Consider the following 22,902-nt stretch of genomic DNA (forward strand, 5'->3'; position numbering starts at 1 on the left):
AACACTACTACAAGAATAGAATAGAAGTTCAACAAAGAAATTAGTGAAACGAAAGTAGGCTACAGATTTCTCTCTAGTTGTTTAGCTGGCAATCGTAAAACACAGACCAGGACGAGCGCAAATCTCTCCTCCAGTTCGGCCGGCTCGGGCATGGGCAGTTTGAGGGGCATGTGGTGTCCTCTGGGGTCAGTGTGTTGGTTCATGCTCCCTGCGTTCCCCATCTCTCCTCCAGTATTACAGTCACACTCTTATTCTGCGGGTTTGTCCTGTATGTGTCCGGTATCCGTTATCACTGTCTGTGCGACTTTATCTTGAACACTTCATGGAGGTCTGCAGCAGCAGCAGTGTCCGTGCGCAGCTGCATTATAACTTCACACAAATAACGTGTCCTACTCGCATATTGCACAACGTCCGCACCACTCCCAGTGAGCTCTTCTGTTCTTCATGATTCAGACTCTGAACGCACTTCAGCGGACAACTACAGGCGCTGGCGCTTCAACTCCGCCCCGCAAGCGCATTTACCAACCCTACTACAGCTAAGGCTTTGCTCATGAATAATACATGAGATTCGCTTGGTAGCTGATTGATTGAATCATCGAAAAACATTGTCAGCAGTCCTTTGAATTATTGATTTATAGTCTATTTACATCATGCGCAAATAAAATAGATGCAGTTCAATAGTTCTCTTCGCTCTCTTTACTTTTTACAGTCAGTGAACAATAACATTAGGCTACAGAATAGATAACAAACAGGGGTGGAAAACACGCCAGGAAAATTAAAATTGCACAAACAAGACCAAATTCAAATTACTGTAGGCTACACACTGCTCGCAAATTTTTAAAGTTTTGAGGCAAGATAGAAAGAGACACCTGTGGAATCACGTCACACATTATACCTATTGTAGCTTTAACAATACGTATTCTGTAGCCTTAATAATTTAATTTAATTTAATTTAATTTAATTTAATTTAATTTAATTTAATTTAATTTAATTTAATTTAATTTAATTTAATGTTAAAGCTATTTAAAAACTGTTCTAGCTGGGTCAGATGTATTTTTTATAAAATAAATTAAAGGTAAATTAAATGAAAATTTTAATTAAATTCAACTAAGCTTTAAATTAAATAACAATTTAATTACAATTTAATTGAATTAAACTAAAATAAGGTAACTCTGACTTGTGACTTTATATCTTACAGTTGCTCCCTAATATTGTCTCCCAGAAGAATATCTATACATTTACACATATATTTGTTAAAAGTGAATTTCATTCAAACACTGTATGCTAAATAGTCTTTATAAAAAGTCTTTACAATGATCCTTTCATCATTAGTCACCATTAATGAGTCATGTGATGGCACAGTGTGATAATGTATGGTTAAATGCTGAGAAAACTCAGTCACATTGATGCAGAAAAATCTTTCTGTACTTTCAGACACATGAGTGCTAATGCATTGTTGAGCTCCATATGCGGTATGAGAGACCAGACTTCATACAAAAGAGAAAAGAGACACAGATGCTGAAACCGAAGACGATGAGGGAGACCCTCAGAGGCCCAAAGGCACTACAAGAACTCATAAAATGCCAAAAATAAAGGAGGAAGAATAAAATCTCTGTTGCAGGACAGATGTTGCTAAATTTGTCTGTGAGCCAGATGAAGGAAGCAATGTCCTGAAACTATGTACTCCATACAGGGACACAAAACAGAGGCCACATTGTACTGAGTGGTGATGCCTCTCGTTTTAAACCATGTTTGCTGTGACACAGACAGGAGTCAAACTCAGTTGTGCTCAGAGTGTCTCATTTCACAATGAACTCAACAATGGGGCCTGAAATGTTGTGTTGATTACACATTCTTTCAGTACCCAGTATTGGTGATCGGTGATTCTTCAGTTAGTTAAATCCTCTCAGATTTTAACATGGAGTAGATTAAAGTCTTGTCTAACTGTTACAGATTGCAGCATTGTTTTATATTCAAACTATCTTTGAGACAACAAATGGGAAAAGTAGTAAGACATTGAATTTATAGTTGTGAGACCACAGCGCCATCTTGTGAAGAGTGTGTTGTTAGTTGCCTCAGAGGACGTTTTAATGTTTTAATTGTTTTAATTAAGTTAAATTCAGCTGTTTTAATTAAGTTGTCCACTAGACAGAGTCGAGACAAAGTTGAACTTAATACCCCTGATTATATTTCTGGATGTCTCCAATCTTATCAAGAAAGTAACATGTGACCATCAAAATATGAAGAAAAAATAAAAAAGATGTTCTGTAATAGGCAAACTTTCCCAACATTTAAATTTTTTTTTGGATGCATGATGTAGCACATGATACCATTTAATTTTTACACTTCATTTATTTTGGAATTAGCTTTTTTTTTTTTTGGATGCATGATGTAGTAGGGCATGATGCCATTTAATTTTTACACTTCATTTATTTTGCAATTAGCTTATTATTGTTTCCTCTAATATTTTCCTTAGTTTTATAAAACCAACAAGGATGCACTGGATTGTGACTGTCAGTCAGTAATTTTTAACAACTTTCAATGACTCAAAAAATGATGAACAAAAGAAGAAAGGCACCAAGCCCATGGTGTGACACCAGCCTGTCTAAAAACCTGTGCTGACCAGCTGGCCCCCATCTTCACACAGATCTTCAACAGATCACTGGAGCTGTGCGAAGTCCCTTCATGCTTCAAATGCTCCACCATCATCCCCGTCCCAAAGAAATTCAAGATAACAGGATTTAACGACTACAGACCTGTGGCTCGAACACCTGTCCTCATGAAATCATTTGAAAAACTGGTTCTGGCTTATCTGAAGGACATCACTGGAGCCTTACTGGACACCCTGCAGTTTGCTTACCAAGCAAACGGGTCCTTGGATGATGCAGTCAACATGGGACTGCATTTCATCCTGCAGCATCTGGACAAATCAGGGACTTATGTGAGGATCCTGTTTGTGGACTTCAGTTCGGCCTTCAACACCATCATCCCAACACTCCACTTGACCAAACTAACCCAGCTCTCTGTCCCTAGCTCTATCTATCAGTGGATCACCTCAGCAGCTAGTGAGACCAAATCCACGTCAAACAGCCGCTCTACCAACAGGTGCCCCTCAGGGATGTGTTCTCTCCCCACTGCTCTTCTCCCTGTAGGCCAACGACTGCAGCTCTAAAGACCCCTCTGTCAAGCTCCTGAAGTTTGCAAACGACACCACACTTATCGGACTCATACAGGACGCACGTCCTGATTTTGCTGAGTTCGACGTGTTCCTGGGTCAACATATTTTGTTGACCCTGGAACAGCATTTTAATCCAAAAATTTAGTCTTGACCATATCTCTACACCTAAACCTAACTTTACTAAAATACCTAAAATCAGATTTAATGATAGATGAATGACACTGATGTACAAGCACCAAATTAGGATTGTAAGCCTAAACTTCACGAAAACTACAAACTGTTTCTTCAAATCTGATTGGCTAATCACAATGTTGTTCCAGGGTCAACAAAGATGCTGACCTAGGAACACTTCGAACTCAGCAAAATCAGGCTGTGCCATACAGGACGGTGATGAGTCTGCTTACAGACTAGAGGTTGAGCAGCTGGCTGTCTGGTGCAGTATTAACAACCTGGAGCTCAACACGCTCAAAACAATGGATATGATCATGGACTTCAGGAGAAACCTCCCTGCACTCCCTCCACTCACCATCATGGACTGCACTGTAACAACAGTGGAGTCATTCAGATTTCCGGGAACCATCATCTCACAGGTTCCGAAGTGGGGTACTCACATCGACTCCATTGCAAAAAAGGCCCAACAAAGGCTGTACTTCCTTCAACAGCTGAGGAAATTCAACCTGCCACAGGAACTGCTGAAACAGTTCTACTCAGCCGTCATCGAGTCTGTTCTGTGCACATCAATAACTGTCTGGTTTGGTTCAGCTACAAAACCTGAAGACTACAGAGAACGGTTTGGACTGCTGAACAGATTATTGGTGCTCCCCTGCCCACCTTTCAAGAACTGTATACATCCAGAGTGAGGAAAAGGGCTCAGAAAACTCTGGATCCCTCACATCCAAGCCATCCCCTTTTTGAACTTTTGCCATCTGGCCGGTGCTACAGAGCCGCAAATACCAGGACAGCCAGGCACAAGAACAGTTTCTTCCCCCAGGCAATCTACCTAATGAACAGTTAAATGTTCCCCCATTGTGCAATAACCTTCTATTTATTTGTTACCACCTACATCCTAGTACATCCTTGGATCTCACTCTATTCTATTCCTATCATATCATCTATAGCACAACTGTACATACAATTTATTTATTTTATTTTTTCTATTTATATTTACATATGTGTGTATTTTTATTCTCATCCTATTATTTTATTGTCTGTGTGTTGTTGTCTCTGTGTACTGGAAGCTTGTGACACTAAAACAAATTTCTTGTATGTGCAAGCACACTTGGCAATAAAGCTCTTTCTGATTCTGAAAATTGTTTTGTTTTTTAAGTGAGCACAACAATTTACAGTTTGTTCGTGATCAAAATTTATTCTTTAAAAGTGAATAACTACATTTGTAGTGTTCTCATTACAATGCAATCTGCACTTTATCAAACACGTATATATCTAAAACATTTAAAGAAATATAATCTACAGACATTCCTAATAAAATAAACATACATTTAACATGTGTCTCCAAATATCTGTTGAGTGCTGCTACTGTGACAGATGGTGAAAGGAGGAAAATGTCTCCAAACAAAAACACACAACCTTACATGAGTTTACAGTGCTTAAATAAAGCTGTCCTAACAGACAGGAAGTGCTGCTCAGTTCACACAGTCACGAGCGATGATCACACAAACACACATGTGAGTTTAGAAATGTTTGGTTGGAGTAAAACATGACAGTGAAGAACAAGCATCCAATGGAATGTAAGTAATGGTGATGGCATGTGATAAACAAATCTGATATTTGACTTTGGCTGTTGCATGAATACAAAAAGAACAAACTGGAAGTGCAATGAAGCAAATGCAGCAAAAGGTGATGGTGAGGTCTTCATCATCCTCATCATCATTGTCATCATCTGAAAGTCTGAAAGACAGTGAGAATAAAGGCACCACGTGTAAAAGAGAAACGTGACAAAAGAGGTTGTTTTCTACTCCTCCTCCTCCTCCTCTCCTCCCATCACCTCCACGATGAGTTCGGCGGTGCAGGTGGCTTCCCCGATGCTGTTCATGGCCTTGCAGGTGTACTTTGCGTCATCATCACCGTTGACCTCAGAAATAACAAGACTGCAATTTCCATCTTCGTCATAATCGATCTGAAAATGGCGCGTCTCTTTAATTGGCTGGTCGTCCTTATACCACACCACCTCAGGGTCAGGATAACCTGAGAGTAAATAATTACAAAATATACATATTAAAATATATAAATAACTTAACACAAAATGCATAACTACCAAAAGATTCAACATTTTATTTAGCATTCAATTGATCAAAACTGAAAAAGGCTTTTACATAGTTACAAAATACTTCCGTTTCAAATGAATGCTGTTCTTTTGCATGATGGTTTGCACAAAGATATTAAGCAACACAACTGTTTTCAACATTGATAATAATAATCAGGAATGTTTCCTGAGCATCAAATCGGCATATTAGAATGGTTTCTGAAGGATCATGTGACACTGAAGAATGGAGTAATGATGCTGAAAATTCAGCTTTGATCACAGGAATGAATATATTTTTTTATATATATTCAAATAGAAAACAGTTACCAACCTAAACCTTTTAATAGTAGTGCACTTAAAGATGAAGCATGTCTATGCCTCCAGTGGCACCAAATATAATGAAAAAGTACAAGTGTTTTTTAAAAATTTTTAAGTATCATCCTATTTATAGAACTGGAAAAAGGTTGTGGGCTGTTCCGCACATTTGGCACAAAGTATTAAGCATATTGGAAAGTCTTCTTTAACATTTTGATTTTATTCCACATCACATTTATTCACATTTAACCAATGCACCACACTTTATTAATAGAATGTTTAAGCAGTACATATTCATATTATTTTACCTTCAATTTTGCAGTCAAATCGAGCAGCACTGCCTTCCACCACCTCAACGTCTTTAATAACAGAACTGAACGTAGGTTTCATTAGAGTTTTCTCCTCCAATTCAGAAGCAAACTGTTTATCATCTGCTACAACAGACAAACAATATAAATACTTTTGGATATAAATACTCATGTTAGAGACTTCAAATTTACATTCACAACTCATCTGGGTCCCACTTTATATTAGGTGGCCTTAACTACTATGTACTTACATTTAAATTAATCATTTGATACAATGCACTTATTGTGTACATACATGTTCTTACATTGTACTTATATTGTTAATAATATCTTTATGTAATTAATTTCTGTAATTGCATTTAGAATTACACTGTTGACCCATCCCTTACACCTTAACCTACTCTTAAACCAACCCATAACCACTTAACCTGTCCCTAACCTTACCCGTATCCCACCTCAATAGCAGCAATAGTGTTTTGCAATACAATATGAACACAATAAGTACATTGTACTTATTTTTTTTGATGCAAGTACATAGTAATTAAGGCCACCTAATTTAAAGTGTGACCCTCATCTGTATTTTAAAATTCAGTAGTAAAGACAGAGGTGTGGGGGGAAAAGAGTTTTAAACTTAGAGAAGTGTGCAGAACACCACTTTTAATACAAGACACATAGTATGATAACTCTTCATAAGCAGACTCACAAAAAAAAAGAAGAAGAAGAATAAGAAGAAGAAGAATAAGAAGAAAAAGGAGAGGGAAAAAAGGTGGGCTGCAGTTTTAACAGTACTAACCAGGTTAAAAATCTCCTCTCCCTTGTGAAATAGAGGTACATTTCAGCATAATTAAAAATAAATCTTACAGTAAGTGTGAATTGGAATGTAATGTTTTCAGACTCTTCAATGCATGTTGTTTATAATTAAATGTAAATTATTTAACATTTATATTAAATGCAATTAGAATGCTTTTTGACCCATTAAAGTTGAACTTAGGTACATTTTTATTATCTCATAATTACTAATCTCATAAATATGGTTAAAGGGCTGAATGTACTGATAGCATTTAAGGTGCACTAAAATATAATTTAATGTAATTTCTATTAAAACTTGTATGTCATGTATTCAAATATATTTGAAATTACACATTTATAATGAATAATCTGTAATGTGTAAATAAACTGTAAAATTAAATGCATTTCAAATATATTTTTAAATACTGAATAACACTACAGTTAAAATTATAATTACATAAAAAATCTAAGTACTTTGCATGTGCATACAGGTAAGTATACTTTTTTAAAGCATGACAAAACATTAAAACATGATTTCAAATGTACTAAAATCTAAAAGCGTCTTTTGAATTGAATTAAAATTGTTTGTCATTTTATTAAAAGTGCACTTTTTAAAAGCAATATTAAGTATATTAAAAAAAATGTCGTGAAACTGTGCTCTACGCTTAGGTAGTCTTCTATTTAATTAATATTATATTATCTGCAAGTATAGTGCAGAACATTTGACATCATTTTAAAATATAAGATAAGTATTTTCAGTAAGCACACTTCTATATCACAAGGGCTGACTGTGTTGACAATTCACTAGCTGAGTCAGTATTAGTCTTTTATGTAAGGGTTGGACAGAAATGTTGTGCACCTTCAGTGGGGGAGCCCTTTTTGGCATGAACGCCCGCCATCAATGCCATGTTAGACAGTCGACCAATAGCTCGAACCGCATGCCCTGTTTTCTAAAGAAGAGTGAGCAAAACAGTTATGACTTTATTCACTAACACATCAGTAACAGAACACACTGGATAAGAAACACACTGCAAGAAGCTCATTTTAATCAGACTATCAATAATACAAGGAGAAAAACCAACATTTTATGTCAGATGATTATCATTTAGATCCTGACCTGCCACTTTCTTCTTAGAATGTATTTCTTCATCCTCTCTTTGGAAAGCTTCTTGGCCTCCATGTTGGTGGTGTCCTGTTTGAGCCAGGGGTGCTGGAAACACTGATCGCAGCTCAGACGAGCTCTGCAGACAGACACACACAGACACTTTAACTGTGTGCCATCGTGGTAATTACACTCTGAGAGAATGAGCTCTGACAAAAACAAACCGATGAAACTATAAAAAGAAAATTTATGATCTCTGACTGAGAGCTGAACCTTACTGCTGCACCTCAGGGAGAACAGATGCATGATGCAAGACGGAGGAAATCAGTTAAATCAGACATTCAAAATGACTCAAGGACAAGGCAACAGTTATTTCATGCAAGTATTTTCTGAATGAAGATTTTGGCATTGTGAAGGCACTCACTTCATGTCTTTCTTCAGCAGGTTACTGATAAAGTCTTTGGCCTCGTCTGAGATCTCATCAAACGCATCGTCCTCAAAGTCCCACGTCGCTGAGGTCACGTTAGACAGCGTCTCATTATCATTGTCGCCCATGAAGGGAGACAAACCACTGACGCTAAAGAGAACAAGAAACAATGAAAGAAGAAATAAGTAGAACTATACAAACTGTTTGAAACATCAAGCTTATTCCTCAAATAGTAGTATATTAGGCACTTAACATATATATCAAATTTTCGAAAAAAAAAAAAAATTGAACATCGCCATTGAGATATTCTAATGTTTACTTTATAGATTATTTAAAAATTTCTCAACAAAAGACAACCCGAAGGGGGACTTATGTACAATTACTGTTTAGGCTACTAAAAGGCTGTTTACTTGTTAAGAAATATATAAACTATGAATGAGCTTTTTATTTTTATTTCTTGTTGATAATTTCAAGATCTTAGATATTTGCAAATCAAATATGATGCATTATAGGATTTACTACTTTCACTGACTACATTAGGTTACACAGATGAAAGTAAATGAATAGTCACACCAGGAAGAAATAATTATTCTGGATAACACTGGATAACTGACAGGAAGCTCAGACAAACACAACAGATCTACAGCCACATAAAAAACAAAAAAACAACAAGAACAAAAAGATAACAGAATAGAACTCATGAGGGGCTGTTGTATTACTCTATTTTCTTAAAGGAAAATTGCAAACACCTTGCAGAGGTGATTTCCATTTCAGGAAAGGAAAGAATGTTAAACAAACAAAGCGCACACTTTCTTCCCATCAACTTTCTTCAACATTCTTCCCAACAATGTTGTGAAATGGTGTGGAATGATCACCCTTGTGGAAAAGAAGTGATCTTAACTGTGTTGAATGTGCACTTGTCTTTTTAAATAAAACTGTACTTGCAGAAAATATTATTATACTGAAATAAAATGTCATGATTGTTGATTGTTTCTTAACCCATTTAAGTATATATTTATAAACATGCATTTTATAATAATGTCAAATTAAAGTTTTACTTTTAAAGTACATTTTAAATCATTATGTTTTAATAATCTGTCGTTGTGCCTTAAAAAAGTACACTTATTTTGATGTGTTGACTAACATACTAAAGCGTATGTAAAGTGCTCAATTATAATATTAACTATAGTGTGTTATAGGATATTATATTTAAAGTTAATTCAAATGAAATTTCAACTTCAGGTTTCTATAGAAACGGCATTAAATTATATTTTAATTTACTGTAAATGCTTGTCAGTACATTTGACAATGCACTTTAAATATATTTCAAAGAAATTAGGGTAGCACTTTATTTTACTGTCCTTTTACTCATGTACATACTATGTACTTATTATAGTAATTACAAGTACTAGGTAATAACTAGGTACTAACCCTGAACCTACCCCTACCCCATGTAGTTACCTTATATTACCAGTACTTTCTTAAGTAGGTACACTATAAGTACACTGTAAGTACATGTAAGTTCACGTACTGTAAAATAAAGTGCAACCGAAATTAGAAGTAATTATGAAATTACAAATAAGGTTGCATTTGAGTTCCCTTTCAGTCGGTCACTCCGAGTCACGTCGGATGACCGACGAATTGGGATCTCGCCAGAGAGACCAATCCACTTTGAGTGTAACTAAACGAGCCAATGGACATTGGCATGCGATCATTGCATCCAGCTGCCGCTGATCACAGCGTGAGTATAAGAGGCAGCGGGTGCACCGCATTAATTCATCCTTTCGCTTCGGAGCCGAGCGGCGGTGAATCACTGCTGCTCTCCTATCCTGCGAGTGAGAAGAGCGAGCGAGTGCAGGCGTTACAGCGCAGCAGCGGTGGTCGCGGTCTCACGGGAGAAGAGGTCGATTCCGTGAAGACAGTCACACTCGAGTGTGTGGTGGCCAGCTCCCTGCGTGCTTCAGCACTTAATAAAGAGCAAATTTCTCTAAAGAGCAACACGGGTGATCACGTCTTTTTAAAGATGTCTTATCACCCGTGCGTTTCTGGGTGTGGTCGTTTCCTGGCGCCTCAGGACGGTCACGATTGCTGCCTCACGTGTCTGGGCATTCAGCACGCTGAGGAAGCTTTCGTGGATGGTTCATGTTCTTCTTGTGGGGACATGACCATCTCGAGTTGCATAATAGACTCCGCTATGTCAAACATGGCGGAGTCCCTCTGCCTCTGCCGCGATCCAGCGTTCGTTCCGGGCGGCGCTGTATCCGTGGAGTCAGAGGTGATCTGAGGGTGACAGTGAGGGCTTCCCAAGAGGAGTTCCTCACCCTCAGGCGCTCCGCAGCCGGTGGGGTTGCCGTTGGAGCGGGCTGGGACCTCTGCAGAGCGGGTATACCGCCTGTTTCCTTCGGTGCTCCCCTGACGACCAGATGTCGGTCGCTGCATTGGAGAGCGAGTCGCCTCTGGGGATGACGACTCGGCTGCGTTGCTTCGGGTGTGGTAGCGTTGTCCGAGCCAGACCCAGAGATGACGGCTATGCTTTCCGGGCCGCCGAGAATGTCGGGCTCGTGTGGAATCCTCCACCGCGTCCCGATCCTTCGAGGCTGGACGAGTGGTTTCTCGGTGGGGGTCGCTGGTTCTCAGCGCCTCCGGTGCCATTCTTTCCGGAAGTGCATGAGGAGCTTACAAGATCGTGGAAGGCACCTTTACTGCCCGAAACAAATCTTGTGGCTCCTCCGCTCACCACCCTCGATGGTGGGGCCGCTTTGGGGTATGCGGGCATCCCCTCAGTGGAGCGGTCTGTGGCCATGCAACTATGTCCAACAGCCGCTACCACTCTGCGGGTGACCCGTGTCTCTCGCGGGCCTGTAAGTATTCGTCAGGTCTAACTGGCCGTGCTTATAGAGCCTGTGGGAGGCGGCTTCTGCCCTTCACGCCATGGCGTTACTTGCAGGTTCACCAGGCCAAAGCCCTGAAAGACCTGCACGAGGGTGGTCACGACCTGGCGGTTCTACATGAGCTGCGTGCTGCGACGGACCTCGCGCTTGACGGCGAAGGTGACCGCACAGTCTCTGGGTCGTGCGATGTCCACGCTAGTGGTCCAGGAGCGCCATCTCTGGCTGTGTCTTGCTGACATGAAGGAGCAGGAGAAGGTACAGTTCCTGAATGCTCCTGTGTCGCAGACCGGCCTTTCGGCGACGCTGTCGAGAGCTTTGCCCAGCAGTTCTCGGCAGCCCAGAAGCAGACTGAGGCGATCAAACACATCATGCGCGGAGGAAACCTGCTGCTTCCACTCCGGCTGCAGCCCCTCAGCCTGCTCGTCGCCGTGGGCGCCCCCCTGCGGCTGCCCCCGCTCCCGCGCAGCCGCAGCAGCCTTCCACCAGGCAGCGTCGTGGAGCCGGTCGCAGGCAGGACGCCCAGCCCGTCCAGGCCCCCGCCAAACCTGGCGGCAAGCGCAAGTGCAAGAGGCCCTGAGACGGGCGACCCGGAGATGGTGGAGACTGCTTGTCGGGAGATGGTGACCGCACCACTCCCTCCCCCGGAGGAGGGCCGGGCGGAGAATCTTTTGTTTCGTTTTGTTTTTGTTCCGCCGCTGGCCCAGCAGCCAGCGGTACCCAAAACATCAGTAAAAGAGCAGTTTTCTCAATCTCTGGGTCTCAAGAGGAGGAGAGTGGTGAACCGTGCATCACGGGAACACTTCCCTTCTCCTCTCTCGCCAGCGGGCAGCAGTGGGTTGCCCAAGAGCACCCCTCCTGCCCATTTGTGGAACCAGGTAAGGGCGGTAGCACTCGAGTCCCCGCTTCAAGTCGTCACACGCCAGGCTGTCACAAGCCTCAAGCCGGGTTCCTGTGTTTCCTCCCTCACGAGGAGGAATCAGGTGAGTGTTACACTGCACACCCAGACCCCGCCCCCTGCCATCACAGGCCAAGCCGTCACAGGCTCCGGGCCGGGTCCCTGTGTTCCACCTCGCTGCCCCACCGCGGGTATGTCGGTGGCCTCGTTGGTTCCGCTGGCACGGTCTCTCGGAGCCTGGATAGCGCTCCCCAGTCCGTCTCGGTGGCTCCTGCGGACCATCAGACTCGGCTACGCGATTCAGTTCGCCCGGCGTCCCCCCAGGTTCGGGGGCATCCGGTTCACTTCAGTCAAGGCCGTCGATGCCCCTGTCTTGCGTGCGTAAATTGCAGTCCTGCTGGCGAAGGACGCGATAGAGCCGGTCCCTTCAGCCGATATGAGGTCGGGGTTTTACAGCCCTTACTTCATTGTGCCCAAGAAAAGCGGTGGGTTACGACCGATCTTGGATCTGCGAGTTTTGAACCGTGCACTTCACAAGATGCCGTTCAAGATGTTGACGCAGAAACGCATCTTTGGGTGCGTCCGTCCCCTAGATTGGTTTGCAGCGATCGACCTGAAGGACGTGTACTTTCATGTCTCGATTCTCCCGCGACACAGGCCATTCCTGCGATTTGCGTTCGAGGGTCGGGCGTATCAGTACAAGGTCCTGCCCTTCGGGCTGTCCCTTTCGCCTCGCGTCTTCACCAAGGTCGCAGAGGCGGCCCTTGTTCCCTGAGAGAACGGGTGTGCGATTCTCAACTACCTCGATGACTGGCTCATACTTGCACAGTCTCGAGAGCAGTTGTGCGCACAGGGACCTGGTGCTCAGGCACCTCAGCCAGTTGGGTCTTCGGTCAACTGGGAAAAGAGCAAACTTCGTGCCAACGCAGAGTATCTCTTTTCTCGGCATGGAGTTGGATTCGGTCAACCAGACAGCACGCCTCACCCAGGAACGTGCTCAGTCGGTGCTGAACTGCCTCAAGACTTTATCAGGCAGGACGGCGGTCCCACTGAAACTCTTTCAGAGGCTCCTGGGGCATATGGCTGCAGCTGCGGCGATAGTTCCGCTCGGTCTGCTCCATATGAGACCGCTTCAGCACTGGCTCCATGGCCGAGTCCCGAGGTGGGCGTGGAAATGCGGTACTCACCGGGTTCAGATTACACCGGCCTGCCGCAGAACCTTCAGCCCATGGACAGATCCCTCGTTCCTTCGGGCAGGAGTGCCCCTGGAGCAGGTATCCAGGCATGCTGTGGTATTCACGGATGCCTCGGCCACCGGCTGGGGAGCCACGCATAACGGGCACGCAGTGTCAGGGGTGTGGACGGGTCCCCAACTGCGTTGGCATATCAATTGCCTCGAGTTGCTGGCAGTACGCCTTGCCTTGAGCCGCCTCAGAGGGCGCCTTCGGGGCGAGGACGTTCTGGTCCGTACGGACAACACTGCGACCGTTGCGTATATCAACCGGCAAGGCGGTTTACGCTCCCGTCGCATGTCGCAACTCGCCCGCCACCTCCTCCTCTGGAGTCAGAAGCATCTGAGGTCCCTTCGTGCCATCCACATCCCAGGAGTGTTCAATCAGGCGGCCGACGAGCTGTCTCGAGCGGCACTTCCTGGGAGTGGAGACTCCATCCCCAGGCGGTCCAGCTGATTTGGAGTCGGTTTGGAGTTGCTCAGGTAGACCTGTTCGCGTCTCCAGAAACCACCCACTGCCAGTGGTTCTATTCCCTGTCCGAGGCAACGCTCGGCACGGATGCACTGGCACACAGCTGGCCCCTGGGCCTGCGCAAATATGCGTTCCCCCCAGTGAGCCTGCTAGCACAGACACTGTGCAAGATCAGGGAGGACGAGGAGCAGGTCTTGTTAGTGGCTCCATATTGGCCCAACAGGACCTGGTTCCCGAACTCATGCTCCTCGCGACAGCCCCTCCTGGCCGATTCCTCTGAGGAAGGATCTGCTTTCTCAGAGACGGGCACCCTCTGGCACCCGCGTCCAGACCTGTGGAAACTCCATGTGTGGTCCCTGGACGGGACGGTGGAGGTTCTAGGTGATCTGCCCCAGGAGGTAGCTCTCACTATTGCTTCAGCACGAGCACCGCCCACAAGACGGGCCTATGCGCTGAAGTGGAACCTGTTCGTCGAATGGTGTTCCTCTCACCGTGAGGACCCCGGAGATGTTCGATCAGAGCCGTGCTTTCCTTTTTGCAACAAGGGTTGGGCGTGGGTTGTCCCCTCCACCCTTAAGGTTTATGTTGCTGCTATTTCCGCTCACCACGACCCGTAGAGGGAGGTCGGTGGGGAAGCACGATCTGGTTATCAGGTTTCTTAGGGGGCCAGGAGGTTAAACCCGCCTAGGCCTCCCTCCCTACCCTCTTGGGATTTGGCATTGGTGCTAAGACAAACTGCCCCCTTCAAGCCTTTGCAGTCAGTTGAGTTGAAGTTTCTCTCTATGAAAACCCTGCTCCTGACTGCGTTGGCCTCGATCAAGAGGGTGGGGGACCTGCAGGCATTTTCGGTCGACGAATCGTGCCTTGAGTTTGGGCCGGCTGACTCCAGTGCAACACTGAGGCCCCGGCCCGGCTATGTGCCCAAGGTTCCTACCACTCCTTCAGGGACCAGGTAGTGAACCTGCAAGCGCTGCCCCTGGAGGAGGCAGACCCAGCCCTAGCTTTGCTCTGTCCTGTACGCGCACTGCGACAGTACGTGGATAGAACTCAGAGCTTCAGGACCTCAGAACAGCTCTTTGTCTGTTACGGAGGACAGCAGAAGGGAAGGCTGTCTCCAAGCAGAGGATGGCCCACTGGATAGTGGATGCCATCATCTTGGCCTATGAAGCACAAGGTGTGCCCTACCCGCTCAGGTTGCGTGCTCACTCCACTAGGGGTGTCGCATCGTCCTGGGCGCTGGCTCGTGGTGCCTCGCTAGCAGACATCTGTAGAGCTGCGGGTTGGGCGACTCTAACACGTTCGCTAGGTTTATAGCCTGCGTGTCGAACCGGTTTCCTCCTGTGTTCTCACCTCAAACGGGTAGTGGCATTGAGAGGCCCGGCTCAGAGTCGGCTTGCGGCGTTCTTCGCCTAATTCTCCAGAGAGTTCCTTAACCAGGCAAACCCTGTCGAGTCCTCCAGCACTCCGGCGTCCGGACGTGGCGGGCGTCGGCGCCAGGCCTTTCAGCCAATGAATTCTTGAAATCTGATGTGAGGCTAGTGCCCATATGAGAGACCCTGCCGGGATCCCATATGTGTATTCCACGGTATGCTTATTAGAGCCATGTTTCCCCTGGCAGACCACGTTCTGCCATCTCTAGTGATGCAGCCTGTGCCATCTCAGAGACTTCCATGTGCAATAGGGCCCTCACGGGGTTACTTCACATGTCTAAATGCCACTTAACCCCTCTGGGAGGAGGTGACTCCGCAGTGTGCCTCTTCCAAACGGAAGGGCATGCTTCCCAGTGTTTCCAAGTCCTACTGTCTGGGTTGTCCAAGGAACAACAGTAGTTGACCTTCTCTGTGTAGAGCCCGGTCCTATCGTCTGCCTTATAGGAAGGATCAATAGGTCTACACAGGGCACTGGAAGGGGCAGCTCCTGTGGCGTTTTGGTAGGGATCCCAATTCGTCGGTCATCCGACGTGACTCGGAGTGACCGACTGAAAGGGAACGTCTCGGTTACGTATGTAACCCTCGTTCCCTGAAGAAGGGAACGGAGACGTCACGTCCCGTCGCCACAGTTTGCTGTACCACCGCTGAGCGGCCGGGTCAATATTCTAAGGTTCAGCTAATTGCATTTTGCATAAATTTAAACAATATTACTTTTTAATTTATAATCTTTGCAAATAATATGCAATTAAATGTCTGAAAACAGTTACCAGTTACCAATAGGACTGTAGTACTCTCAGCTCATGTATACATTTATTCCACATAATTCTGCAGATTTTACCCCAACATCAGCACGAAAAATTGAATAAAGTTGAATTGCATAGAAAATGGGACAAAGTCTGCAGATTTCATGAGGGTCTGGGTACTGGTCATAATGGTAATTTCTCTTTACAATGGTTGTGTACTCACAGGATGTAGCAGATGACTCCAATACTCCACATGTCTGTCGCGTAACTGATAGCCTCATAATTAATCACCTCTGGAGCCACAAACTCTGGGGTGCCAAACAGGACTTTCAGAGAGCCAGCATTCTCTACAGCCATACAAAGCACACAAAACAATCCACAATTCCATAATTCCATTTTAAAACTATACATGATGTTAGAATTTCAGTCACATTTTCAAAATGTTAAAAACACAGTGGGAGGGTTTTCTACTGACCCAGTCTGCGTGCCAGTCCAAAGTCAATAAGTTTGATTTTGCTGCCGGTCTTATTAACGCACATGATGTTCTCAGGTTTGAGATCCAGGTGGACGATGCCTTTCTTATGGATAAAATTTACTCCATCCACAATCTGAAGCATGTATTTGATCACCTCTCTCTCCGTCAGCTCAAAGTCCTCGTCTATGATCCTCTCAAACAGCTCCCCTCCAGAGATCCTGAAGAACACCAGCGTTCAGCCAATACACCAGACACATTCACATACCGTATGTACTGTGAAATACTGACAACCTCAAACAGGAATGTAATTATCCTTGTAATAGCTCAATTCATATGCTATTTGGCTTTATTTAGAAATTCTCTGGGATTTCTTGCCTTCAATTCATCCTAGGAAGTTCAGGAATCGAAATGGCATGATGTGCTTTGTAGTGACTAAAATGAACATGTAGAGCAAATTCTTATTTTAGTGATAAAAACAGAAAGCTTTTTTTTTAGTATGAGGATGGTGTGCTCTAATAGTTAACGATCTGCAGGTATCAATACACTTAATCACTTCTTTATCTAAACAAATGTCCACTAAAAGTGACACATTTTGGGCATATTGGAATTAAAACAATGTTTTGCATAACAGGCTGACATACTGTTACTTGACAATTAGTAATTTCTATTAAAACATTTGTGTTATATAAATACTGTAAGTGTATAAAAATGTGTATTTGAAAACAAACACAATAATACTAATACTTCAATCACTATAACACTAAAATAATAACATTCTTTTTCTGAGCTGCTGTGAGTTGATTACAGGCTTGATATGAGCTTGATAAAGCCAAAGAACAAGAAAACAGTCAATTTACATTCACTAATCTAAGATTAAAGCTCATTAAACACATATACACTTACATTTCCAGCACCATTACAATGTCACTCTTTCCCTCAAAAGCGTCGATACACTGCACAAGCTTTGGGTGATGCAGGTCATTCATGATTGCAATTTCCTGTCTGACATTGTCTTTTTCTTTGGCAGAATACACTTTTATGAATTTCCCAGCCCACGCCTTTTTTGTGGACTTTTCTATCAGTTTGAAAACAGTCCCGAATTTCCCTCTAAAAAAAAAAAGAAAAAAGAAAGAAAGAAATAAGATTGAAAAAAAGCAAACTTTCAGATCCAGTTTTTTTTTTTTTTTTTGGAATGTGTTTAATAAACTTACATCTATTTTGCATTTTATTAGACAGATTATAGGACAACCGAAAAGTAGAAGGATGCCAGCAGAATGTTATTACTGTTTCCTTTATGGTATAAGGTAATATCAAATAATGTATGCTATTTTATTGATCTGCTGTCATACTCACGTGCCCAGTCTGTCTTCCACATCATACAGATCCTTCACCTTCATGTCTGTCTTGATCGTCACATTTCTGTAATCTGGTTCCTTCTCTGATTCTGAAAAGAGAGGGAATGGATCCCTATCATTCTGGATAGTCTGTAATCAGTCAAACTGCAATATTTAACTCTTATTTTCCTCAGTGGATAAGGGTTTTGAAAAACCTTCCTGTAATAATTCAGAATGAAATATCACATTCTAACAGCAAAAAAACTAAGAAGCATGTGCGTTTTATGACCACTTTGTCTCTGATTACTAACATGAGACTGACATTAAAATGTATTTGGAAACTAAAAGAAAAAAACTTCTATGTGACACGTTTGGTTACATGTACAACCTCATCATCTCCTCTAAATGAAAGGGGGAAAACAGAAAAGAGAGCACAGAAACCTGACACTTATGATTTCAAAGCTTAAATTTCACATGACATACCATCATCTGAGGGTTCAGCTTCATCTTTATTTTCTGTAAAAGCAAGAGAATGTTATTACAGCATATTCTATTTTTTTTATATTAATTTTATATTTTACTTTATTTTATTTATTAATCTTTTTTTTTTTTTTTAACTGAAATAACCAAAGTTAAGATGGTAATCCGTTCTTTGTGACTCCTGTAATACTCTTTAAATCCACTAGGTGGCACTCACCCTCGTCGGCCTCCAGCCCCACCTGCACGGGCTCAGACTCAGCACTGGGCTCTCCCACACCATAAATATTCACTGCTCTCACTCGAAACTTATACTGCCTGTCTGAAAGCAGATTCTGCACGTTATAAGAGGTGCTGTTACAGGACGCCAGATCTATCCACTTCATGTCCACAGAGTTCCACATCTCCAGGTTGTAGGACTGGACGGCGCTGCCGCCGTCGTATGTCGGTCCATACCAGGACAGTGTGAGGCTGGACTTACGGATGTCTGAGGCTGCCGGGACACGGGCAGGAGGGTCGGGCTTATCTGCAAAGACCAAGACAAAAGCTAGATTGTGAGACATTGTGTCCTAAAATTTACAAAAGTAGTCAAATCACGTACATGTGCACTGCTTGGCAGCCAGCATTTCAGCACCGGCATTGTGTGGATGTAACAGAGGAAATAGTCTATTTTAAGAATTCTGAACAGGTTAGGGGGAAAGGTGATGAATGAAGGTGTGGGAGATGGGGGTATTTCTACTGGCATTTAAAAAATAAAAATGCATTACAGAATTGTCAGAGTGCAAAAGTAAGTAACTGGGTTAATATTATGGTAAAACTAGCATGTTTGTATAGTATTCCTGTTAACGCATTCTTTCTTAATGTGAATCTGTAAATCAGTCAAAATCTGTAATTTTTTTTAAATACAATTTGTCATGAAATATTTACCCAAATTTAGTTTTTCCTGTTTAAATTTAGTTATTTTTTTTCAATTGTTTGCAAACTTGAATTATCAGTAAACTAAATTGATGATATTTCATTATATTAAAGCAATACATTAAATGTTATACTTACTGTTTCTGTCTTACTATCTCTATAATAAACCATTTAGATGTTTTCACAAAGCGACCCTACAATCAGTAGTGACATGGCTAAATATTTAAGTAGGCAGTCTTTCCCTATAAAAACTGATCCATTCTCCGTACCTCTTATCCTATGTTGGATCGCGGGATATAGAACATACATGTGACCCTGGACCACAAAACCAGTCTTAAGTGTCAATTTTTTTCGAAATTGAGATTCGTGCATCTGAAAGCTGAATAAATAAGCTTTCCATTGATGTATGGTTTGTTAGGATCGGACAATATTTGGCCGAGATACAACTATTTGAAAATCTGGAATCTGAGGGTGCAAAAAAATCTAAATATTGAGAAACTCGCCTTTAAAATTGTCCAAATTAATTCTTAGCAATGCATATTACTAATAAAAAACGATATTTTGATATATTTACAGTAGTAAATTTACAAAATATCTTCATGGAACATGATCTTTACTTAATATACTAATGATTTTTGGCATAAAAGTAAAATCTATAATTTTGACCCATATAGTGTATTTTTGGCTATTGCTACAAATATACCCGCTGCTACTTATGACTGGTTTTGTGGTCCAGGGTCACATATATATTGATACAATTGTTCAACATTCAAAACAATGCAGGGGTATAACAATATATCGTGTCACAATATATTGTAATACTAAAATGCAAATGTATAATGGATAGCGATAATATTGTGTACCAAAAATGAAAGCTTAGACCATTTAATTTACTATCAGATATAGTAATATCACCCAAGAGGTCATTAATTATTAATAAAAGAAATGAAAACAAATCACATTATTTAGTACAACAGGCCTATCTAAAACTTTTAAAATGATGTAACACTGTGCAATCATTTGTGTCTAAAATAATTATGTATTTTTTAGCTAAGCAAAATGATGAATATTTCTCGTCTGGTGTCACTCTTGTCCTGTGAATTGGGGAGAAGGATCAACTTCACGCTGATATAATTCTAAATTCAGCATTTTAATAAACAGTGGTTTAATAAACAGCGTGCTACACGGGTGAAGACACACTCTGGACAGCGAGGACTCTTCTAGGAGTGACTCAGATGACGAACGTTTGCATTTTAAAGAGCCACTAATATAATTCCTGACAGTAGCCTTTTATTCTTAACTTCATGAGTTAAAATGTTGCTTGCTCATATATAAAAAGCTACATATTTTTAGTTGGATTTTTCCAAACAGGCTATTGTCAGACTAAAATCTGCCGGTATATTGCTTGAAATATGAAATATCTCCTTACAGGCCATTTTTAGTTTTAAATGTTGTACAAGGCATGTATATTACTATGCTATATATATATAGCATAGTTCCTGTGGCTCAGTGGTAGAGCATTGCATTAGCAGCGCAAAAGGTTGTAGGTTAAATTCCCAGGGAACACACATACTGATAAAACAAAAATGTATAACCTGAATGCACTGTAAGTCGCTTTGGATAAAAGCATCTGGTAAATGTAAATAAACATAAATATGATAATAAACAATGATATCCCTTATGAAAATTAAAGTTAGTTTTACTATAGTAAAAGTGTGGTAACCATGTTTTTTTTTTTTGCAGGTTACCATTTGTATATAGGCAGCTTTACTACAAATACCATGGTATTTATTTAGTAAAATCATGGTTCATTTTCATAAGGGATATTAATGTTTAGATTATATTTTGGTACATTTATATAGCTGAATCACAATAAAGCTCATCTGAACTTAAACTAGTTTGATTATAGTAGCCTATTTGTATAATTAGATTAGCCTACTCCTTTCAGTACGTTGTCTATGTGTAGTTTTATACTTGTTTAAACTTTTACTGCAGAGGTAGCCTACAACATTTCTCTCCACTGTAGGCTATGTCTCAACATATATAGCAGAATGACAATAAATCTTACTTGACCTAACGTAAAAATAAAATTCAAAACGCTTTCATTTTTGGTACACAATATTTTCGCTATCCACAATACATTTGCATTTTAGTATTACAATATACTGTGACACGATATATTGTTATACCCCTGCATTGTTTTGAATGTTGAACAATTGTATCAATATATATGTATATTCTATATCCCGCGATCCAACAGAGGATAAGAGGTACGGAGGATGGACTGCCTAGTTAAATGTTTAACCATGTCACTACTGATTTTTGAACTAATCAATCATGTTAACAACTTTACAGCACGTGTTGTGAATTTCACTGACACTGCAGTGGGGTCGCTTTGTGAAAACATCTAAATGGTTAATTATAGAGATAGTAAGACAGAAACTCACCTGTTCCCCACTCATATTGGTCTGAAAAGGTAAAGAGGTGTTTCAGGTCTCGGGAGACTAGTGTAAATTGACCGACAGCGCCATCTGCTGTTTTTGGAAAAGAAAGTTGCTCAGTTTCATTTGTGAGAAAATCTGCCCGCACGCGTGAGAAAATCAAGCCAAGTTTCCTCATAAAAAGGCAAATGAGTCTCACAGTTGTAACACACATTACATATATTTGTCCATACCTCTGCATTTTCTCTCAAATAGAGTTTTGTATTTGCAAATCACTTTGCGTTTGTTTGAAAGTCGAGTTTTTCTTTGCAAAGCAGATTGTGTTTATTTGCAAAACGCTGGATTTGTTTCTAATTTTGTCACACAATTTGCTCCATAGTTTAATCAAGAAAAAAATGAAAATGAGCACTTACAATTTTAATGGAGTAATATTTTATTAGGATATCTGTGCTAATTTATACTGTCCACCACTGCAAGCAGCCTTGTAAAATGTGCATGGCATGATGGAATACTGTACAAATTTGTAGGGATAGATCGCTGAAATGTGTTTAAATCAACAGCTTAACTTAATGCCTCATGGGGCCTGTAAATAGTTTAGGTAACACTTTATTTTAAGGTAAGAGTAATTATCTAATTAAGTACTTAGTACTAACCGTTGTACTTACATGAAACAAAATGTAATTACCATGTAACTAAGTTATAGAACAGCGTGTAATTAAAGTTTGTAATTATGTACTGTAGATGTCATAGGCAGCTACTGTTATACATATGTAACAGACCGAGTCTGTTACACAGCTACTTGTACACTTAAGTACAATCTTGATACACTTTATTTTAAGTAGCTTATGCCTGTGTAATATTCTGTCATTGTAATGTATTTAGAAAGGTATTACATGTATTTAAGCTGTGTACTGGTGGGTTAAATCAAACTAAGGTGCAGCTGGATAAGGTGTACAGTATAGACATGAAGTACACTTAAGTACAATCTTGATACACTTTATTCTAAGTAGCTTATGTTTGTGTAATATTATGCAATTGTAATGAAATTAGAAATGTATTACATATATTTTAGCTGTGTACTGGTGGGTTAAATCAAACTAAGGTGCAGCTGGATAAGGTGTACAGTATATTAGAAATGTATTACATATATTTTAGCTGTGTATACATTAAGTACACTTAAGTACAATCTTGATACACTTTATTTTAAGTAGCTTTT

General features: G+C 41.4%; 2 protein-coding genes across 5 annotated transcripts in view; both read right to left on the reverse strand.

Annotated features, from left to right (window-relative positions):
* fmnl2a (formin-like 2a) overlaps nt 1-494 on the reverse strand; it is an 89,300-nt gene extending 88,806 nt beyond the window's left edge. For all 4 annotated transcript variants that reach the window (XR_009272788.1, XM_058786829.1, XM_058786830.1 and 1 more), the window contains exon 1: nt 108-494. Coding sequence is in view for 3 of the 4 variants with exons in the window: in XM_058786829.1 (XP_058642812.1) it covers nt 108-221 (114 nt within the window). In the remaining variant the exon portion in view is untranslated. The remainder of the gene's footprint in view (nt 1-107) is intronic.
* Nucleotides 495-4,529: 4,035 nt separating this feature from the next.
* The window catches only part of mylka (myosin, light chain kinase a), a 111,127-nt gene continuing 92,754 nt past the window's right edge, over nt 4,530-22,902 (reverse strand). The window contains exons 22-32 of the mRNA XM_058786564.1: nt 18,551-18,856; nt 18,337-18,369; nt 17,873-17,963; nt 17,423-17,626; nt 16,520-16,737; nt 16,268-16,391; nt 8,380-8,532; nt 7,971-8,094; nt 7,713-7,803; nt 6,065-6,187; nt 4,530-5,383 (exon numbers count right to left, since the gene is read on the reverse strand). Coding sequence (XP_058642547.1) covers nt 5,151-5,383; nt 6,065-6,187; nt 7,713-7,803; nt 7,971-8,094; nt 8,380-8,532; nt 16,268-16,391; nt 16,520-16,737; nt 17,423-17,626; nt 17,873-17,963; nt 18,337-18,369; nt 18,551-18,856 — 1,700 coding nt within the window. The 3' untranslated portion in view covers nt 4,530-5,150. The remainder of the gene's footprint in view (nt 5,384-6,064; nt 6,188-7,712; nt 7,804-7,970; nt 8,095-8,379; nt 8,533-16,267; nt 16,392-16,519; nt 16,738-17,422; nt 17,627-17,872; nt 17,964-18,336; nt 18,370-18,550; nt 18,857-22,902) is intronic.

Source organism: Onychostoma macrolepis, chromosome 09 (genome assembly GCF_012432095.1).
Source record: "Onychostoma macrolepis isolate SWU-2019 chromosome 09, ASM1243209v1, whole genome shotgun sequence".
Taxonomy (NCBI): Eukaryota; Metazoa; Chordata; class Actinopteri; order Cypriniformes; family Cyprinidae; genus Onychostoma; species Onychostoma macrolepis.